The sequence below is a fragment of the Somniosus microcephalus genome, unplaced genomic scaffold (genome assembly GCF_052327205.1).
Source record: "Somniosus microcephalus isolate GS21.2 unplaced genomic scaffold, FLI_Smic_1.0 unresolved_chr1, whole genome shotgun sequence".
Lineage (NCBI taxonomy): Eukaryota > Metazoa > Chordata > Chondrichthyes > Squaliformes > Somniosidae > Somniosus > Somniosus microcephalus.
The window spans coordinates 165,077,828-165,100,440 of NW_028225179.1; the positions used below are offsets into that span (position 1 = coordinate 165,077,828).

At 46.1% G+C, this 22,613-nt stretch overlaps 1 protein-coding gene across 1 annotated transcript in view; it reads right to left on the reverse strand.

Moving 5' to 3' along the window:
- Positions 1 to 345: 345 nt before the first annotated feature.
- The window catches only part of LOC147096472 (cytochrome P450 2K4-like), a 127,199-nt gene continuing 104,931 nt past the window's right edge, over positions 346 to 22,613 (reverse strand). The window contains exons 8-9 of the mRNA XM_085975265.1: positions 4,588 to 4,729; positions 346 to 1,135 (exon numbers count right to left, since the gene is read on the reverse strand). Of these exons, the coding sequence (XP_085831391.1) occupies positions 954 to 1,135; positions 4,588 to 4,729 (324 nt within the window). The 3' untranslated portion in view covers positions 346 to 953. The remainder of the gene's footprint in view (positions 1,136 to 4,587; positions 4,730 to 22,613) is intronic.

Below are 22,613 nucleotides of genomic sequence, written 5' to 3' on the forward strand. Positions count from 1 at the left end.
AGTTCATGCTGACACTCTCTCCCCCCCAGTTCATGCTGACACTCTCCCCCAGTTCATGCTGACACTCTCTCCCCCCCAGTTCATGCTGACACTCTCTCCCCCCCAGTTCATGCTGACACTCTCTCCCCCCCAGTTCATGCTGACACTCTCTCCCCCAGTTCATGCTGACACTCTCTCCCCCCCAGTTCATGCTGACACTCTCTCCCCCCCAGTTCATGCTGACACTCTCTCCCCCCCAGTTCATGCTGACACTCTCTCCCCCCCAGTTCATGCTGACACTCTCTACCCCAGTTCATGCTGACACTCTCTCCCCCCCAGTTCATGCTGACACTCCCCCCCAGTTCATGCTGACACTCTCTCCCCCAGTTCATGCTGACACTCTCTCCCCCCCAGTTCATGCTGACACTCTCTCCCCCCAGTTCATGCTGAGACAGACACGAGTGGTTAAATGGCCTACTCCTGTTCCCAAGGAGAAATTTTGTAAATTGGTTAATTAGTTCGACATTTCTAGTGAATGCGGAAGTAAGAACACGTTTACAATTTGGCTGCAGTCATTGACTCGGGGAAATCCCCTTGCTACATTTATAATGTGACTAGAGCAATTCTTCCCTCTTCTGAGCGAAAATCGCAATGTACAATTACAGTAACACACGTTCAGTTGGAATTCCTTGCTCAGCTGATCTAACCAAGGTATTTTCCCATTTATTTAAATGCACAGCATGACTGCTGCACGTTAGTTCAATGTGAATCTCCCTGACTGGCACGAGATCAGGATTCACAGTATCAGGAGGGACATGAGATGGGCATTTCCTCAACATTTATTTTTGCAAATGACTGAAGCGTTTACAAGCAGCTACTTCTCTTCGCACTAAATGAGCTGATATATCAAAGCAAGTGTCTTCAGTGGGTCTGGCCCCGAGCAGCAAAATATCGGGATTGTTCCACCAGGCTTCCTATCCCCGGGGTACAGCACACAGCTTATAGGGTTTGGGCATCAATAATCTTCCAGTGACAGGCGTGATGTCCGGATCAGTCACATTGGCTGGTGCCTGGAACTTAAACTTCTGCAGTAAAACTGTAAAAAACACGAAGAGCTCCATCTTGGCCAGATTCTCCCCAGCACAAACCCTACGACCTGGGAAATAAAAAAAAAAACAAAGCTTTTAAGTGATGGCGTAAATGTTCAGTATTACAAAACAAAATTAAAAAGAGAAAATGCTGGAAATACTCAGCAGGTCAGGCAGCATCTGTGGAGAGAGAAACAGAGTTAACGTTTCAGGTCGATGACCCTTTGTCAGAACTGGAAAAAGTTGGCGATGGAACAGGTTTTTTAGCAAGTGTAGAGGCAGGGAAAGGGGGGAGGGGAGGAAAGAACAAAAGGGAAGGTCTGTGATCATAATCATAATCAACTTTATTGTCATTGTTCGTGCACAAGTGCAGTACAACGAAATGTAGGCTTGCGGCTCCCGAGAGTGTACATTTAGATTAAGACATTTAAACATTCAACATACATTTGGCTTGTAATATATTAACATAAACATAACCATAATAAAGTGCATTGGCAGATGTGCAGGCTTTAGAGTTTATTTGTGGAGTTCAGTAGGATGACAGCCCTGGGAAAGAAGCTGTTCCTAAATCTGGTCGTACGGGTGCGAATGCATCTGTAGCGTCTCCCAGATGGCAGGAGGGCGAACAGACTGTGGCTGGGGTGGGTAGGGTCTTTGATGATGGACCGTGACCTCCGTAGACAGCGTTTCTGGTATATGTGCTCTATGGTCGGTAGCCGGGTGCCGGTAATGCGTTGGGCAGTTTTGACTACCCGCTGCAGGGCAGAAGGCAGGAGAGATTAAGAGACAAACAGGATGAAGGTGCGAGGCAAAAGGAGGTGGTAATGGGAGAAGTTTTAGAAAGCTGTGAATTGAGGACAGAATTCAGGGTGCCTGGAGTATGAAGCAGGATTCTTTGTGGCTTCGCTGAGTGTCTGAAACACATTGAAACCCATTATTCTGTTTCTCAGAGATCTTGTGTTACCTCTATTACCTCTGGAGTCCCCCTAAGATCTATGCTTGGCCCCTCCTATTTCTCATCTATATGCTGCTCCTCGGGGACATCATCCAAAAGCACGTCAGGTTCCACATGTATGACAACACCCAGCTCTACCTCACCACCACCTATCTTGACCCTTCCACTGCATCTGTTGTTGTCACGCTGCTTGTCCGACATCCAGTACTGAATCGAGCAGAAATTTGCTCCAGTTAATCATTGGGAAGACCGAAGCCATTGTCTTCGGTCCATGCCGCAAACTCCATTCCCTAGTCACCGACTCCATCCCTCTCCCTAGCCACTGTCTGAGGCTGAACCAGATTCTTCATCAGCTTGGCATCCTATTTGATTCTGAGTTACCAACTCCATGTCCTCTCCATCACCAAGGCTTCTTCAACAACACCTCCTAAACCCGCGACCTCCAGGTGCATGGGAACACCACCACCTCCAAATTCCCCTCCAAGTCACACACCATGCTGATTGGAAATATTTCGGCATTCCTTCATCGTCGCTGGGGCAAAATCCTGGAATTCCCTACCAAACAGCACTGTCGGAGTACCTTTATCAAACGGACATTATCTGAATGGCAATACATTGGGAGAAGGGGAAGTGCAACGAGACCTGGATGTCCTTGTGCACCAGTCGCTGAAGGTAAGCATGCAGGTGCAGCAAGCGGTTAAGAAGGCAAATGGTATGTTGGCCTTCGTAGCGAGAGGGTTTGAGTACAGGAACAAGGATGTCTTGTTGCAGTTGTACAGGGCCTTGGTGAGACCACATCTTGAGTATTGTGTGCAGTTTTGGTCACCTTATCTGAGGAAGGATGTTCTTGCCATGGAAGGAGTTCAGTGAAGATTCACCAGGCTGATACCTGGGATGGCAGGAATGACGTATGAGGAGAGATTGGGTCGACTGGGCTTGTACTCGCTGGAGTTTAGAAGAATGAGAGGGGATCTCATTGAAACTTATAAAATTCTGACTGGACTGGACAGACTAGATGCAGGAAGGATGTTCCCGATGGTCGGGGAGTCCAGAACCAGGGGTCACAGTCTAAGGATAAGGGGTAAGCCATTTAGGACAGAAATGAGGAGGAATTTCTTCACCCAGAGAGTGGTGAACGTGTGGAATTCTCTACCACAGAAGGCAGTAGAGGCCAATACATTAAATATATTCAAGAAGGAGTTGGATATATTTCTTAAGGCTAAAGGGATCAAGGGGTATGGGGAGAAAGCAGGGACAGGGTACTGATTTTGGATGATCAGCCATGATCACATTGAATGGCGGAGCAGGCTCGAGGGGCCGAATGGCCTACCCCTGCTCCTACCTTCTATGTTTCTATGTTTCTATGTAGCGGTTCAAAGAGAAGGCGGCTCACCACTACCACCTTCTTAAGGGCAATTAGAGAGGGGCAATAAATGCAGGCCTTGACAGTGACACCCATATCTCGTGAATTAATAAATAAAATGTTAAAAGTTGGCCCATTGTGCCTGCGCTGCCTCTTTGAAAGAGGTATCCAATTAATCCCACTGCCCGACTCTTTCCCCACGAGTGGGACATATCTCAGCTGCCAGTTACAGAATGACCTGTACCGACTGAGATTGGTTGGTCAATAACAAACAGTGACCTGGAGTATTTTTTAAAAATTCATTGATGGGATGTGGGCGTCGCTGGCTGGCTAGGCCTGCATTTAGTGCCCATCCCTAATTGCCCTTGAGAAGATGGTGGTGAGCCGCCTTCTTGAACCGCTGCAGTCCATATGGTGTAGGTACACCCACAATGCTGTTAGGAAGGGAGTTCCAGGATTTTGGCCCAGCGACAGTGAAGGAACGGCGATACAGGTCCAAGTCAGGATGGTGTGTGGCTTGGAGGGGAACTTGTAGGTGGTGATGTTCCCATGCGTCTGCTGCCCTTGTCCTTCTAAGTGGTAGAGGTCGCGGGTTTGGAAGGTGCTGTTGAAGGAGCTTTGGCGAGTTGCTGCAGTGCATCTTGTAGATGGTACACACTGCAGCCACAGTGCGCCGGTGGTGGAGGGAGTGAATGTTGAAGGTGGTGGATGGGGGTGCCAATCAAGCGGGTTGCTTTGTCTTGGCTGGTGTCGAGCTTCTTGAGTGTTGTTGGAGCTGCACTCATCCAGGCAAGTGGAGAGTATTCCATCACACTCCTGACTTGTGCCTTGTAGATGGTGGAAAGGCTTTGGGGAGTCAGGAGGTGAGACACTCGCCGCAGAATTCCCAGCCTCTGGCCTGCTCTTGTAGCCACAGTATTTATATGGCTGGTCCAGTTCAGTTTCTGATCAATGGTAACCCCCAGGATGTTGATAGTGGGGGATTCAGCGATGGTAATGCCATTGAGTATCACAGATCTCCTCAGCTCAGGTAATTGTGGAGGATTGACTCTGTTCCAATGTCCCATCACCAGGCATGGTTGGAGGAGAAGACTCTAACCCACGGCCACTACAAGTAACACTACAGAAGTGTTGGTCTGTCTAATCAACGATATCTCTCTACAGTAAGAACACAATAACACATTTCCAGGGCTGTTTAGTACCTGCACCGAACGGCAGGAAGGCCTCTTTCTTAACAAATCTCCCTTCAGAGTTCAGAAAGTTAGACGGGTCGAACTCATCCGGCTTCTTCCACTGAGTTTTATCCCGCAGCACCGACCAAAGTAGAGCTGCAACCTGTGTTCCCTGTAACAGAATGACAAACTGGATCAGCAACACTTCACATGTAGTTCAATTTTCCATCCAGTTGTGCCTGCTACCGAGCCAAGTCATTCAGTCTTGTCACCCTGGTGGATCAGAAACCTTTTAAATTCACTAATTTCGCAAAGTTCAGCTTTGTCCCAAAAGCTGGTGTTTTCTGTTGATGAAATTTGCTTATTATATCCTCATGTATGGGATTTCAACTTCATTTATCTTCAGAAACATTAGCATCATTCCACACCCACAAGAGTTCTGTGTCTTTTGTATCCATCTCTCTCTCTCTCTCTACTTCTCTTTCCCTGTCTCTACCTGTCTATCGCTCTGTCTGTCTCTTTCTCTGTCTCTCTGCCTCTATCTGTCTATGTCAGTCTCTCTCTGCCTGTCTTTCTCTCTATCTTTCTATGTCTCTATCTGTCTTTCTCTATTTCTCTCTCTGTTCCTCCTCTGTCTGTCGCTGTCTCTCTGTCTGTCTACCTTTATCTCTCCCTCTGTCTGTCTGTCCATCCCTTTCTCTGTCTCTCTGACTTTCTCTCTGTCGCTCTCTCCTTCTGTCTGTCTCGATCACTCTCACTCTGTGCCTCCATCTCTGTCTCTCTGTCTATTTCTGTCTTTCTATATCTCTATCTGTCTGTCTCTCTCTGTCTATCTATATCTCTGTCTCTCTGTCTATTTCTGTCTTTCTATATCTCTGTCTCTCTGTCTATTTCTGTCTTTCTATATCTCTATCTGTCTGTCTCTCTCTGTCTATCTATATCTCTGTCTCTCTGTCTATTTCTGTCTTTCTATATCTCTGTCTGTCTGTCTCTCTCTGTCTATCTATATCTCTGTCTCTCTGTCTATTTCTGTCTTTCTATATCTCTGTCTGTCTGTCTCTCTCTGTCTATCTTTCTCTGCCTTTCTCTCCGTCCCTCCTCTGTCTCTCTCTGTCCCTCCTCTGTCTCTCTCTGTCCCTCCACTGTCTGTCACCATCATTCTGCCTCTATCTCCTCTGTCTCTTTTTATCTCCCTCTCTGTCTCTCAATTTTCAATTCAATTCAATTCAAATTGCTTTATTGGCATGACAAGGTACATCTTATGTTGCCAAAGCACAGAAAAACATGTATGATTGAACACGTAAACGCAGATCTAGACATACAGTGTATAGACAGATATATCTCTGTTGGTCTGTCTAGATCTCTCCTGTCTCTCTCTCTCTCTCTCACACACTCTCTCTCACACTCTCTCGCTCTCTCTCACACTCTCTCTCCCTCTCACACACGCTCTCTGTCTCTCTCTCTCTCTGTCTCACTCTGTCTCTCTTTCTCTCTGTCTGTCTCTCTGTCTCTCTCACACTCTCTCACTTGCTCTCTCTCTCACACTCTCTCGCTCTCTCACACGCTCTCTCTATCACATGCTCTCTCTGCCTCTCTCTCTGTCATTCTCTCTCACTCTGTGTCTCTGTCCCTGTCCCTCTGTCTCTCTCTTTCTGTCTCTCTCTGTCTCTCTCTCTCTCTCTCTCTGTCATTCTCTCTCTGTGTCTCTCTCTCTGTCTCGCTCTCTGTCTCTCCCTCTCGCTCTGTCTCTCTCTCTCTGTCATTCTCTCTCTCTGTCTGTCTCTCTGTCTCTCTCTGTCTCTCTCTCTGTCTCTCCCTCGCTGTCTCTCTGTCTCTCTGTCTCTCTCTGTATCTGTATCTGTCTCTCTCTCTGAACTAGATAGGCTGGGGAAAACGAGCGGTCATGAGTATAAGCTGTGCAAGCACAGGGCTAGGATAGATGTTGGAGATTTGTCTTTATGACGAGGGGTTATGAGTAACCGGCTCATGCAGATTTGCAGCAACTGTTCAAAATAGGAGCTGGATGAGACCCTGTGTAGGCGGGGTGTTCCACACAGACACTGTCATCCCCAGAACTCAATTTGATCGACATAGGGGATCGGAGAGAGACTTCCCAGATTTTATTACCCCTGAATTGGCCTATTTTAAAATCTGTTTTTTGATGTCTCCCAGGAGACTCCGAGTGCTGGGGTACACCAGGAGCTTAGTAGTGACATGACTGTTTGGGACAGACTCAATGGACCAGCTGGTCATTTCTTGTCTGTAATTTTATATCTTCCATACACTTTAAATTACAAGCTGAAAACTTCCATTAATTGATACAAATTCTCACACAGACATAGAAATTCTCACAGACATACAAACACACAGACACACACACGCACACACACAAATACACTTACATACACACACACACACACACAAATACACTTACATACAGAGACACACTTACACAAACACACAAATACACTTACATACAGACACACACTTACACAAACACACAACTACACTTACATACAGACACACACTTACACAAACACACAAATACACTTACATACAGACACACACTTACACAAACACACAAATACACTTACATACAGACACACACTTACACACACACACAAATACACTTACATACAGACACACACTTACACAAACACACAACTACACTTACATACAGACACACACTTACACAAACACACAACTACACTTACATACAGACACACACTTACACAAACACACAAATACACTTACATACAGACGCACACTTACACAAACACACAACTACACTTACATACAGACGCACACTTACACAAACACACTACACTTACATACAGACACACACTTACACAAACACACAACTACACTTACATACAGACACACACTTACACAAACACACAAATACACTTACATACAGACGCACACTTACACAAACACACAACTACACTTACATACAGACGCACACTTACACAAACACACAACTACACTTACATACAGACACACACTTACACAAACACACAACTACACTTACATACAGACACACACTTACACAAACACACAACTACACTTACATACAGACACACACTTACACAAACACACAACTACACTTACATACAGACACACACTTACACAAACACACAAATACACTTACATACAGACACACACTTACACAAACACACAACTACACTTACATACAGACACACACTTACACAAGCACACAAATACACTTACATACAGACACACACTTACACAAACACACAACTACACTTACATACAGACGCACACTTACACAAACACACAACTACACTTACATACAGACACACACTTACACAAACACACAAATACACTTACATACAGACACACACTTACACAAACACACAACTACACTTACATACAGACGCACACTTACACAAACACACAACTACACTTACATACAGACACACACTTACACAAACACACAACTACACTTACATACAGACGCACACTTACACAAACACACAAATACACTTACATACAGACACACACTTACACAAACACACAAATACACTTACATACAGACGCACACTTACACAAACACACAAATACACTTACATACAGACGCACACTTACACAAACACACAACTACACTTACATACAGACACACACTTACACAAACACACAACTACACTTACATACAGACACACACACAAACACACAAATACACTTACATACAGACGCACACTTACACAAACACACAAATACACTTACATACAGACGCACACTTACACAAACACACAACTACACTTACATACAGACACACACTTACACAAACACACAAATACACTTACATAGAGACACACAAACACACAAATACACTTACATAGAGACACACAAACACACAACTACACTTACAGACACACACTTACACAAACACACAACTACACTTACATACAGACACACACTTACACAAACACACAACTACACTTACATACAGACACACAAACACACAACTACACTCACATACAGACACACAAACACACAACTACACTTACATACAGACACACAAACACACAACTACACTTACATACAGACACACAAACACACAACTACACTTACATACAGACACACAAACACACAACTACACTTACATACAGACACACAACTACACTTACATACAGACATACACTTACACAAACACACAAATACACTTACATACAGACATACAAACAGACACAAACAGACACACATACTTACACTGACACAAAAATGTGACAGGAAGTAAAGTTTTGTAGACAGAAAGTGCATGATGCTGGAAGAGCTTTAATATGTTATAGATAGATGAGTTAAGTGTCAGTCATTTGATAATTGTTACCAATTTTACCCTCATAAGTGTAATGTATCATCACATGGTTTGGTATGAGCATGCTCATTTCGCTCTGACCTAGCAAAGCAAGCACATTGGCTAGCAACTCGTCTCTCTGTCCTTCATTTGTTCTACCCACATATATTACGTTTTTGGTGACAAGAATGGGCTCCCAAAACCATTCTTAGGGATCATGGAAGGGCACAGTGTTCAACCTTCGAGTGGAAAAGTTGAAGGTGAATTTGTGACACCTAAATTGAATTTTTTGCGATGTTTTGCTGTTAATGCTGATGCAGAATTGTCTGTGCTTCACCTTCACGTGTATGTATACACAGCAACAGCGGCGTAGATTCTCACAGGGAGTGTGCTGAGTCACTGTTCAACGGGATCGGGACAATCATGGCTGCGCCTACAGGATACATCAGAAGCCTCGGCATGTATGACTGAGCTCGCGAACCATTCAGTTCTTACATTGAGTGGATAGAGATGTTGTTTAAGACATTATTGAGACTGAAGGTACAGATGAGAATGTTCAAGCTCAAAAGGAAGTAATTCGTGAATGTAAAAAAGCAATTTTTCTAACGGAGATTGGGCCAGATGTCTACGGAACGTTGACAAACCTACTCGCACCGGGGAAAGCGAAGGATGCGTCATTTGAAGACTTTGTTGAGAAACTCGAGGACCATTTAGGCCCAAAGCCATTAGAAATAGCAGAGAGCTATAAGTTTGGTACCAGAAACCAAAAACAAAGTGAAACCATCAGTGAGTACATTGTAGCTCTTAATAACCTGACTTTGCATTGTAACTTCGGCATATTTTTGGATCGTGTGTTGCGAGATAAGTTTGTATGTGGACTAGCGGATGAACTCGCACAGTCCAAGTTACTGAACACTCCGAACCTAATGTTTGACATTACGTGTAAAATTGCTCTATCTGTGGAGGTGGCATCTAAGAATGCTAGGGGGCTCTGTCCAACTCAAGTGACTAGTGCAGCTGAGGTCTACAGTCACAAAGCCACCGCCAAACCTAAAGTTGTCAGACCGAGTCAAAAGCATGTCGGTGAGAGCATTTCAGTGAATTGTTATCACTGCAATGGAAATCACTCACCACAGACCTGCCAATACAGTGATTTCACTGTCAGAAGCAGGCCATATTTCAACAGCTTGCAGAGCTAGATCTAAAGCAGGAAGTAAGAACTATTCTAGTGGCAATGCAAAGCAGTCACAACAAAAGGGAGGAGTTCACAATATTGAAGTGAACACACCTGATGTTGAAGAACTGGGCATCTACAGTATCTATGCCACTAGCGGCAACACCATCAGTCGTGAGAAAGACTTCCGTACAAAACTTTTGATCAATGAGCAATATGTGTATCGACACAGTTTAAGGTCTATCATGAGTAAGGACACCTGTGAGAGTAAGTTTAATCAAGTACCACTTACAAAGAGTACCGTAGAGTTAAAAACCTACTCCAGAGAAATCCTAGAGACATGTGGACAAATGGAATGTACAGTTCAGCACAATGGCCAGTCAGTAAAGCTGCCTATTATTATAGCGAGTTACAACAACAGGCCAACCCTCATGGGCAAAGACTGGTTGAGAAAGTTAAAACTAGACGGGAAAAACATCTTCGGTGTAGATGCTTCAAAGAAGCGACTTGACACAATGCTGAACAAGTATAAAAGCATGTTCTCAGACAGTTATGAAGGCATCACTGGGTATGACGCACATATCTGCATCAAGTCCAATGCGAAGCCTGTCTATTGTAAGGCAAGGCCAGTCCCCTATGCATTGAAAAGTCAGGTGGAGGAAGAGCTAGTGAAACTGAGAGAGAACGGAGTGCTAGTAAAAACTGACAAAAGTGAATGGGCTACCCTGATTGTGGTAGTGCCCAAAGCAGACAAAACTGTCCGCTTGTGCGGTGACTACAAAGTTACTATCAACCAAGCAGTTGACGATGAGCAGTACCCGTTACCTACATCACAAGATGTGTGTGCAGCACTCTCGGGGTCAAACATTTTCTCCAAGGTTGACCTGTCATATGCTCACGCTCAGCTGAATGTTGACAAAGAGAGTCAACAGTATCTCACTATCAACACACACAAGGGACTGTACTCCTACACCAAGCTGCCATATGGTGTAAAGTCCTCCCCCAAAATCTTCCAAGCTACGATGGATAAGATTTTGCAAGGAATTCCAAATTGCTTATGCAATCAAGATGATGTGCTGATCGCAACAAATGGCGAGGAAGAAAATCGAGAAGTGTTAAATTTAGTGCTTCAAAGCTTGAATTGTCACCATGTCAAATTGAAAAGGAGCAAATGTGCTTTTGTGCAGCCCGAGGTTGTGTACCTTGGTCTGAAAGTTGATGCAAATGGCTTGCAACCAGTTAAGGGGTTGGAATAAATGGGTCTTTTTCCGAGTGGCAGGCAGTGATTAGTGGGGTACCGCAGGGATCGGTCCTTGGACCCCAGCTATTCACAATATATATTAATGATCTAGACAAGGGAACTAGATGTAATATCTCCAAGTTTGCAGATGACACAAAGCTGGGTGGGCGTGTGTGCTGTGAGGAGGATGCCGAGAAACTCCAGGATGATTTGGACAGGTTGGGTGATTGGGCAGAAGCATGGCAGATGCAATATAACGTGGATAAATGCGAGGTTATCCACTTTGGTGTCAAAAACAGGAAGGCAGATTATTATCTGAATGGCAATAGATTGGGAGAAGGGGAAGTGCAACGAGACCTGGGTGTCCTTGTGCACCAGTCGCTGAAGGTAAGCATGCAGGTGCAGCAGGCGGTTAAGAAGGCAAATGCTATGTTGACCTTCGTAGCGAGAGGGTTTGAGTACAGGAACAAGGATGTCTTGCTGCAGTTGTACAGGGCCTTGGTGAGACCACATCTTGAGTATTGTGTGCAGTTTTGGTCCCCTTATCTGAGGAAGGACGTTCTTGCCATGGAGGGAGTTCAGCAAAGATTCACCAGGCTAATACCTGGGATGGCAGGAATGACGTATGAGGAGAGATTGGGTCGATTGGGCTTATACTTGCTAGAGGTTAGAAGAATGAGAGGGGATCTCATTGAAACTTACAAAATTCTGACAGGAGTGGACAGACTAGATGCAGGAAGGATGTTCCGGATGGTCGGGGAGTCCAGAACCAGGGGTCACAGTCTAAGGATAAGGGGTAAGCCATTTAGGACAGAGATGAGGAGGAATTTCTTCACCCAGAGAGTGGTGAACCTGTGGAATTCTCTACCACAGAAGGCAGTGGAGGCCAATTCATTAAATATATTCAAGAAGGAGTTGGATATATTTCTTAAGGCTAAAGGGATCAAGGGATATGGGGAGAAGGCAGGGACAGGGTACTGAATTTGGATGATCAGCCATGATCGCATTGAATGGCGGAGCAGGCTCGAGGGGCCGAATGGCCTAATCTTGCTCCTATCTTCTATCTATGAAAAGGTTGATGCCATCATCAATGCGCCAAAGCCACAGCACGTCTGAGTTAAGATGTTTCCTTGGAATGGTCCAGTACTACACACGTTTCTTACCGGAGTTAGCGACCATGTTAACTCCATTGCACGAGCTCCTCAAGAAGCAAGTCCAGTGGAAGTGGACAAAAACGCAACAAGAATCTTACGACGCTTGTAAGAGAATTCTCTCAAATCAAATCAAATCAAATCAACTTTTATTGTCATTGTTAGTGCACAAGTGCAGTACAACGAAATGTAGGCTTGCGGCTCCCGAGAGTGTACAATTTGGATTAGGACACTTAAACATTTCAACATACATTTGTACATATATATTAGCATAAATATAACCATAATAAAGTGCATTGGCAGATGTGCAGGCTTTAGTGTTTATTTGTGGAGTTCAGTAGGATGACAGCCCTGGGAAAGAAGCTGTTCCTAAATCTGGTCGTACGGGTGCGAATGCATCTGTAGCGTCTTCCAGATGGCAGGAGGGTGAACAGACTGTGGCTGGGGTGGGTAGGGTCTTTGATGATGGACCGTGCCCTCCGTAGGCAGTGTTTCTGGTATATGTGCTCTATGGTCAGTAGCCGGGTGCCGGTAATGCGTTGGGCAGTTTTGACTACCCGCTGCAGGGCTTTCCGGTCATAGTAGCTACAGCTGCCATACCATACTGTGATACAGTTTGTCAGGATGCTCTCTATAGTGCAGCGGTAGAAGTTAGAGAGGATCGGGGGTGACAGATTACATCCCTTCAGCCTCCTCAAGAAATATAGGCGCTGCTGGGCCTTCTTCACCAGAGAGGAGGTGTTGAGGGACCAGGAGAGGTCTTCCGTGATGTGGACTCCGAGGAACTTAAAGCTGGCCACCCTTTCCACCTCCGCCCCATTGATGTGGATGGGGGTGTGACTTCCGCCTTTGGACTTCCTGAAGTCCACGATTATTTCCTTTGTTTTCTTGGTGTTAAGGGCCAGGTTGTTGTCGGCGCACCACTTCACGAGATGCTGGACCTCCTCCCTATAGGCTGACTCATCGTTGTTGGTGATCTGGCCTACTACCGTGGTGTCATCTGCAAACTTGATGATGGTGTTGGAACCATTAACAGCCACACAGTCGTGGGTGAAGAGGGAGTAGAGGAGGGGGCTCAGCACACATCCTTGTGGGGCCCCCGTGTTCAGGGTCAGGGGGGGGAGGTGTGGTTGCCTAATTTGACAGACTGGGGTCTGTTTGTTAGGAAGTCCAGGGTCCAGTTGCAGAGGGAAGTGTTCAGGCCAAGAGTTTGGAGTTTGGTGGCCAGCTTGTTGGGGACGATAGTGTTGAATGCTGAGCTGTAGTCTATAAACAACATTCTGATGGCCTACTTGTGCACTACGACAGAGAGCATGAGCTGAAGTTAGCGTGTGATGCTTCTAGTTACGGTGTGGGAGCTGACATAAGCCATGTAATGGATGACGGCCAAGAGATACCAATTGCATTTGCATCGTGAACCCTCACAAAAAGCAAAAGAAACTACGTGAAAATTGAAAAGGAAGCACTCGCCATAGTCTTTGGAATCAAGAAATTCCAACAGTTCCTGATCGGCAAAAGGTTTACCCTGATAACTGATCACAAACCGCTCCTAGCAATATTGGGGCCCAAATCTGCCATCCCTGCAATGGCCGCATCAAGAATGCAACATTGGGCCGTGTTGTTGTCACAATATGACTACACAATTGAATATCGCACTTCAAAGCAAAACACAATCGTAGATGCCTTGTCCAGGTTGCCACATGAAGACTCGTGTTGGAAGTGAAGGTGAGATTTTCACGCTAGGTGCAGTTGACAAAGACTTTCCCGTGAATGCAACTGAGATTGCAGATGAGACTCAAAAGGACTCAGTACTGAAAAGAGTGCACGAAAACACCAAGAATGGTGGACTAATCAGTGTCTGGGCACAGAGTTGAAACCATTCCATAACCGTCGTACTGAATTGCCTTGTGAACAAGGTTGTATCAAATGGGGAAACAGAGTGGTGGTACCTACATCGTTGAGAGACAGAATTCTGTCCGAGCTTCATACTGAACATCCAGGAATCATCAGTAAGAAATCAATTGCAAGAACCTTTGTTTACTGGCCTGGATTGGACAGTGATCTTGAATCACCGGAGAAATGATGAAGGGAATGCAATGGATGTTGTCTACATGGATTTTAGGAAGGTGTTTGACAAAGTACGACATAGAAGGCTGGTTAACAAAATTGAGGCTCATGGAATAGGTGGATCAGTGGCAGCTTGGATAAGGAATTGGCTTAAGGACAGAAAATAGCGAGTTGTGGTAAATGGCTGTTTTTCAGACTGGAGGATGGTAAACAATGGTGTTCCCCAAGGGTCAGTGCTGGGGCCACTGTTTTTTTTGATATATATAAATAACCTGGATATTGGAATACAAAGTAGAATTTCTAAAATTGCCGATAATTCCAAACTTGGGGGTGTGGCAAACAGTGAGGATGATACCAAGTGACTACAACAGGACATAGAAAGGCTAGCAGAATGGGCAGGCAAGTGGCAGATGGAGTTTAATACAGAGAAGTGAGAGGTGGTGCATTTTGGCAAAAGGAACAGGGAGAGGCAATATACACTTAATGACACAGTTTTAAAGAGTGTACAGGGACAGAGGGACCTGGGAATTAATGTGCATAGGTCCCTGAAGGTGGCAGGACATATTGAGAGAGTGGTTAGCAAAGCATATGGGATCTTGGGTTTCATAAATAGAGGTATTGAGTACAAAAGTAGGGAAGTTCCACAGGGTAATATATTAGCATGGATAGAGAATTGGCTAACTAACAGAAAGCAGAGAGTCGGGATAAATGGATCATTTTCCGGTTGGCAAAAGGTAACTAGTGGGGTGCCACAGGGATCGGTGCTCGGGCCTCAACTATTTACAATCTACATTAATGACTTGGATGAAGGGACCGAGTGTAATGTAGCCAAGTTTACAGATGATACAAAGATGGGTGGGAAAGCATGTTGTGCAGAGGACTCCAAGAGCCTGAAATGGGATATAGACAGGCTAAATGAGTGGGCAAACATTTGGCTGATGGAGTATAATGTGGGAAAGTGCGAGGTTATACACTTTGGCAGGAAAAATAAAAAAGCAAATTATTATTTAAATGGAGAGAGATTACAAAATGCTACAGTTCAGAGGGGCCTGGGGGTCCTTGTGCATGAAACACAAAAAGTTAGCATGCAGGTACAGCAAGTAATCAAAAAGGCAAATGGAATGTTGGCCTTTATTCCAAAGGGGTTGGAGTATAAAAGCAGGGAAGTCCTGCTACAACTGTACAGGGTATTGGTGAGACCGCACCTGGAGTACTGTGTACAGTTTTGGTCTCCTTATTTAAGGAAGGATATACTTGCATTGGAGGCAGTTCAGAGACGATTCACTAGGTTAATTCCAGAGATGAGGGGGCTGACTTATGAGGAAAGATTGAGCAGGCTGGGCCTATACTCATTGGAATTTAGAAGAATGAGAGGTGATCTTATTGAAACATATAAGATTCTGAGGGGGCACGACAAGGTAAACATAGAAACATAGAAGATAGGAGCAGGAGTAGGCCATTCGGCCCCTCGAGCCTGCTCCGCCATTCAATGAGATCATGGCTGATCGTCCAAATTCAGTACCCTGTCCCTGCCTTCTCTCCATATCCCTTGATCCCTTTAGCCTTAAGAAATATATCCAACTCCTTCTTGAATATATTTAATGAATTGGCCTCTACTGCCTTCCTTGGTAGAGAATTCCACAGGTTCACCACTCTCTGGGTGAAGGAATTCCTCCTCATCTCTGTCCTAAATGGCTTACCCCTTATGTTTAGATTGTGACCCCTGGTTCTGGACTCCCCGACCATCGGGAACATCCTTCCAGCATCTAGTCTGTCTAGTCCTGTTAGAATTTTGTAAGTTTGAATGAGATCCCCTCTCATTCTTCTAAACTCCAGCGAGTACAAGCCCAGTCGACTCAATCTCTCCTCATACGTCATTCCTGCCATCCCAGGTATCAGCCTGGTGAATCTTCGCTGCACTCCTTCCATGGCAAGAACGTCCTTCCTCATATAAGGCGACCAAAACTACACACAATACTCAAGATGTGGTCTCACCAAGGCCCTGTACAACTGCAGCAAGACATCCTTGTTCCTGTACTCAAACCCTCTCGCTACGAAGGCCAACATACCATTTGCCTTCTTAACTGCCTGCTGCATCTGCATGCTTACTTTCAGCGACTGGTGCACAAGGATGCCCAGGACTCGTTGCACTTCCCCTTCTACCAATCTATTGCCATTCAAATAATAATCTGCCTTCCTGTTTTTGACACCAAAGTGGATAACCTCGTATTTATCCACGTTATATTGCATCTGCCATGCTTCTGCCCAATCACCCAACCTGTCCAAATCATACTGGAGTTTCTCAGTATCCTCCTCACAGCACACATGCCCACCCAGCTTTGTGTCGTCTGCAAATTTGGAGATATTACATCTAGTTCCCTCATCCAGATCATTAATATATATTGTGAATAGCTGGGGTCCAAGGACCGATCCCTGCAGTACCCCACTAGTCACTGCCTGCCACTCGGAAAAAGACCCGTTTATTCCAACTCTTTGCTTTCTGTCTGCCAACCAGTTCTCTGTCCAAGTCAATACCTTGCCCCCAATCCCATGTGCCTTAATTTTACACGCTAATCTCTTATGCGGGACCTTATCGAAAGCCTTTTGAAAATCCAAATATACCACATCCACTGGTTCCATCTTATCTATTTTACCAGTTACATCCTCAAAAAATTCCAGTAGATTAGTCAAGTACGATTTACCTTTTGTAAATCCATGTTGATTTTGTCCGATCCGGTCACTTTTTTCCAAGTGCTCTGTTATTACATCCTTTATAATGGACTCTAGCATTTTCCCCACTACCGATATCAGGCTTTCCGGTCTGTAATTCCCCGTTTTCTCTCTACCACCCTTTTTGAATAGTGGGGTAACATTAGCTACCCTCCAATCCATGGGTACTGTTCCAGAGTCTATCGAATTTTGGAAGATGACCAGCAATGCATCTACTATTTCTAGGGCCACTTCCTTAAGTACCCTAGGATGTAGATTATCAGGCCCTGGGGATTTATAGGCCTTCAATCCCATCAATTTCCCGAACACCATTTCCCTACAAATACTAATTTCTTTCAGTTCCTCCCTGTCATTAGACCCTATGTACCCCGACATCCTTGGGAGGTTATTTGTGTCCTCCTTTGTGAAGACAGAACCAAAGTATGTATTTAATTGGTCTGCCATTTCTTTGTTCCCCATTATAAATTCCCCTGATTCTGACTGCAAGGGACCTACGCTTGACTTCACCAATCTTTTTCTCTTCACATATCTATAAAAGCTTTTACAAGCAGTTTTTATGTTCCCTGCAAGCTTACTCTCGTACTCTATTTTCCCCCTCTTAATTAATCCCTTTGTCCTCCTTTGTTGAATCCTAAACTGCTCCCAATCCTCAGGTTTACTGCTTTTTCTGGCCAATTTATATGTCCTCTCCTTGGATCTTATGCTATCCCTAATTTCCCTTGTTAGCCACGGTTGAGTCACCTTTTTTGTTTTATTTTTATGCCAAACTGGGATGAACAAATTCTGTAGTTCATCCATGCGGTCTTTGAATGTTTGCCATTGCCCATCCACCGTCAACCCTTTGAGTAACATTCCCCAATCAATCCTACCCAATTCGCACCTCAAACCATCATAGTCCCCTTTATTTAAATTCAGGACCCTAGTCTCTGAGTCAACTATTTCACTCTCCATCTTAATGAAGAATTCTATCATATTATGATTGCTCTGATCCAAGGGGCCTCGCACAACAAGATTGCTAATTAATCCTTTCTGATTACATAATACCCAGTCTAAGATGGCCTGATCTCCAGTTGGTTCCTCGACATATTGGTCCAGGAAACCATCCCGTATACACTCCAGGAATTCCTCCTCCACAGTATTGTTACTAATTTGGTTAGCCCAATCTATATGTAGATTAAAGTCACCCATGATAACTGCTGTGCCCTTATTGCATGCTTCTCTAATTTCCCGTTTAATGCCATCCCCGACCTCCGCATTACTGTTTGGAGGTCTATATACCACTCCCACTAACGTTTTCTGCCCCTTGGTATTTTTCAGTTCTACCCATACAGATTCTACATCATCAGAGCTAATATCCTTCCTTTCAATTGTGTTAATCCCCTCTTTAACCAGCAATGCTACCCCACCTCCTTTTCCTTTTTGCCTATCTTTCCTGAATATTGAATACCCCTGGATGTTGAGTTCCCAGCCTTGGCCACCCTGGAGCCATGTTTCCATAATCCCAATCATATCATATTCGTTTACCTCTATTTGCGCAGCTAATTCATCCACCTTATTACGAATGCTTCTTGCATTAAGACACAAAGCCTTCAGGCTTGTTTTTTTAACACTCTTAGATCTTTTAGAATTATTATTTACTGTGGCCATGTTTGATTTAAACCCTTGGTTTCTCTGCCTGCCACTTTTGTTTTTCTCCTTCCTGTCTTTTGCTTTTATCCTTGTTTCCCTTTCCTCTGTCACTCTGCTCAGGTTCCCAACCCCCTGCCATTTTAGTTTAAACCCTCCTCCAGAGCATTAGCAACCACTCCCCCTAGGACATCGGTCCCGGCCCTGCCCAGTTGCAAACTGTCCATTTTGTACTGGTCCCATCTCCCCCAGAATCGGTTCCAATGTCCCAGGAATTTGAATCCCTCCCACTTGCACCATTCCTCTAGCCATGTATTCATCTGAAATATCTTTCTATTTCTAATCTGACTAGCACGTGGCACTGGTAGCAATCCTGAGATTACTACCTTTGAGGTCCTATTTTTTAATTTACCTCCTAACTCCCTATATTGAGCTTTTAGACCTCATCCCGGTTTTTACCTATATCGTTGGTACCGATATGCACCACGACAACTGGCTGTTCACCCTCCCCTTCCAAAATGTTCTGCAGCTGCTCTGAGACATCCTTGACCCTTGCACCAGGGAGGCAACACACCATCCTGGAGTCTTGTTTGCGGCCGCAGAAACGCCTATCTATTCCCCTTACAATAGAATCCCCTATCACTATAGCTCTCCCAATCTTTTTCCTCCCGTCCTGTGCAGCAGAACCACCCCTGGTGCCAGGAAGTTGGCTGCTGCTGCCTTCCCCTGGGAAGCCATCCCCCCCATCAGTATCCAAAGCGGTATATCTGTTTGAGAGGGGGATGGCCACAGGGGACCCCTGCACTACCTGCCTGCGCCTACTACTCTGCCTGTTGGTCACCCGTTCCCTTTCTGCCTGTCCAACCTTTACCTGCGGTGTGACCAACTGATTAAATGTGCTATTCACGACGTCCTCAGCATCGCGAATGGTCCAGTATGTATCCAATCACTGCTCCAGCACCGTAATGCGGTCTGCCAGTAGCTGCAGCTGGACACACTTCCTGCACACATGGTTGTCAGGGACACAGGAAGTGTCCCTGAGTTCCCACATAGCGCAGGAGGAGCATACCACGGCACCGGGCTGTCCTGCCATGACTTACCCTTTAATTAATTCAAATTAAATTAACAAATGAATCCCACCAATTTCACTACAGTTAAATGATATATTTAAGGGCCCTGGTTTACAAACTGTCCCCGCTACACCACAGAGACCCTAGAAACTATAAACCACAGAGTTAAAGTTTTAAAAGGAGAGAAATACTCACCAACCAATCACTTACCTGCTTTGTGGTGATGTCACACCTCAATTACTTTTTACTTCTTTCCCTCTGAGATTGGAGATTAGTATGCACTGAGGCCTACCCGCGCCTCAGGCTTACCTTTTATAGGTCGCTGCCGTTCAGATTCCCGCCGCTGCCGCACTGAGGCCTACCCGTGCCTCGGGCTTACCTTTTATAGGTCGCTGCCGTTCAGATTCCCGCCGCTGCCGCTCTGAGGCCTACCCGTGCCTCGGGCTTACCTTTTTATACTGCCGCCGCTCGGATTCCTGCCGCTGCCGCACTGAGGCCTACCCGTGCCTCGGGCTTACCTTTTTATACTGCCGCCGCTCGGATTCCCGCCGCTGCCGCACTGAGGCCTACCCGCACCTCGGGCTTACCTTTTTATACTGCCGCTGCTCGGATTCCCGCCGCTGCTGCAGTGAGGCCTACCCGCGCCTCGGGCTTACCTTTTTATACTGCTGCCGCTCGGATTCCCACCGCTGCCGCACTGAGGCCTACCCGCGCCTCGGGCTTACCTTTTTATACTGCCGCCACTCGGATTCCGGCCGCTGCCACACTGAGGCTTATCTGCGTAGGTAGATGCAGAGAGGATGTTTTCCCTCGTGGGGAAATCTAGAACGCGGGGGCACAGTTTTAGAATATGGGGTCACCCTTTTAGAACTGAGATGAGGAGGAATTTCTTCTCAGAGGGTTGTAAATCTGTGGAATTCTTTGCCCCAGAGAGCCGTGGAGGCTGGGTCATTAAATACATTTAAGGTGGAGATAGACAGATATTTGCAAGATAAGGGAGTGAAGGGTTATGGGGAGCGGACAGGGAAGTGGCTTTGAGCCCAAGATCTGCCATGATCTTATTGAATGGCGGAGCAGGCTCGAGGGGCCAAGTGGCCTATTCCTGCTCCTATTTCTTATGTTCTAACCTTTATAAAGCGCTGGTTAGGCTACAACTGGAGTATTGCATCCAGTTCTGGTCACCACACTTTAGGAAGGATGTGAAGGCCCTTGAGAGGGTGCAGAGGAGATTTACCAGAATGGTTCTGGGGATGGGGGGGATCTTAGCTACAAGGACAGGTTGGAGAAGCTGGATTTGTTTTCATTAGAGCAAAGGAGGTTGAGGGGTGATTTGATAGAGGTGTACAGGATTATGACGGGTTTGGACAGGCTAAACGGGGAAAGGCTGTTCCTACTAGTTGATGGGTACAAGGACCAGGGGACACAGATTTAAGGTTTTGGGCAAGAGATACAGGGGGGACGTGAGGAAAACATTTTTATGCAGCGAGTGGTGAGGACCTGGAACTCGCTGCCGACGGAAGTGGTGGAAGCGGAGACACTCAATGTTTTCAAGGGGAGACTGGATAGGCACTTGAGGGAAATAAATTTGCAGGGCTACGGGGATAGAGTGGGGAAATGAGACTGACTCGATTGCTCTGCAGAGAGCTGGCACGGACTCGATGGACTGAATGGTCTTTTTATGTGCCGTTATGACTCTATGGCCTAGAAATTGGGTTGGGGCGCCAAAGTGGCGCAAAAGTTGCCTGAGCGCAGGATTTAGCGCGGCGATCTGAGTGATACCGATCGCCAGAAATTCAGTTTCAGTGCCCCTCGAGGGAGACGGGGCGAGGCTCGAGGCGCTCCACGTCCCTCTTAGGGCGCTGAAACTGATTATCGCAGCGCAACGTGCCGCAGCGCCACACGCTGCGGCACGGCACGCTGCGGTACTGCAGGCCTTCCTCCCACAGTTAAGGGGGAGGTGCCTGCAACAGCGCGATCCCCGCTCGCGCGTGCCGGCAAATGAGCCCGGCACCAAGGAGAAGTGCCGGGCTCTCGGGAAACAGCCGGCAATGCCGCGGTGGGGGGGGTTGTAGGAGGCCGGGGACGGAGGTGCTGGCAGGCGGCCGCCGAAAAAGCGGCCGCCCCGCACCTCCACCTTAACTTGCGCCGCTGCCGGCACAGTAAGGCCCCGTGAACCGGGCGCGGGTAGCGTACGGCGCAACTGCGGCGTTCGCTACCAAATATCGCGAACGGGGCACGAATGGGGCGCTGCGCACACCGATGACGTCATCGGTGGCGGCGCAGCGCAAATGCCTAACGCCACCATTAGCGCCCCTACTGAATATCGCCGGAGACGCAGCCAGTGGCGCTACAGCCACTGACTGCCTCTTTAGGCGCTAACAGGTGGCGCTACTCACCCAATTTCTCCCCCTATGACTCAGCATGAAGCAACGTTTGGCAAATTTCTTGCTGAAGTACAGAACTACTCCGCACACTGCAACTAGATATACCCCAGCAAAATCCTTGATGAAGAGGAGATTGAGAACACGATTGAGTCTTGTTCAACCAAGTTTGGCCTCAAGAGTGGAACAGGAACAGTCGAGTCAGGAACATTAATCCCCCTGGCAAGTCGAGTTCACACAAGTGGGATATCGGAACCATAGTAGAGGTTGGTGGAACCAAGAGATATTTGGTTGAAATT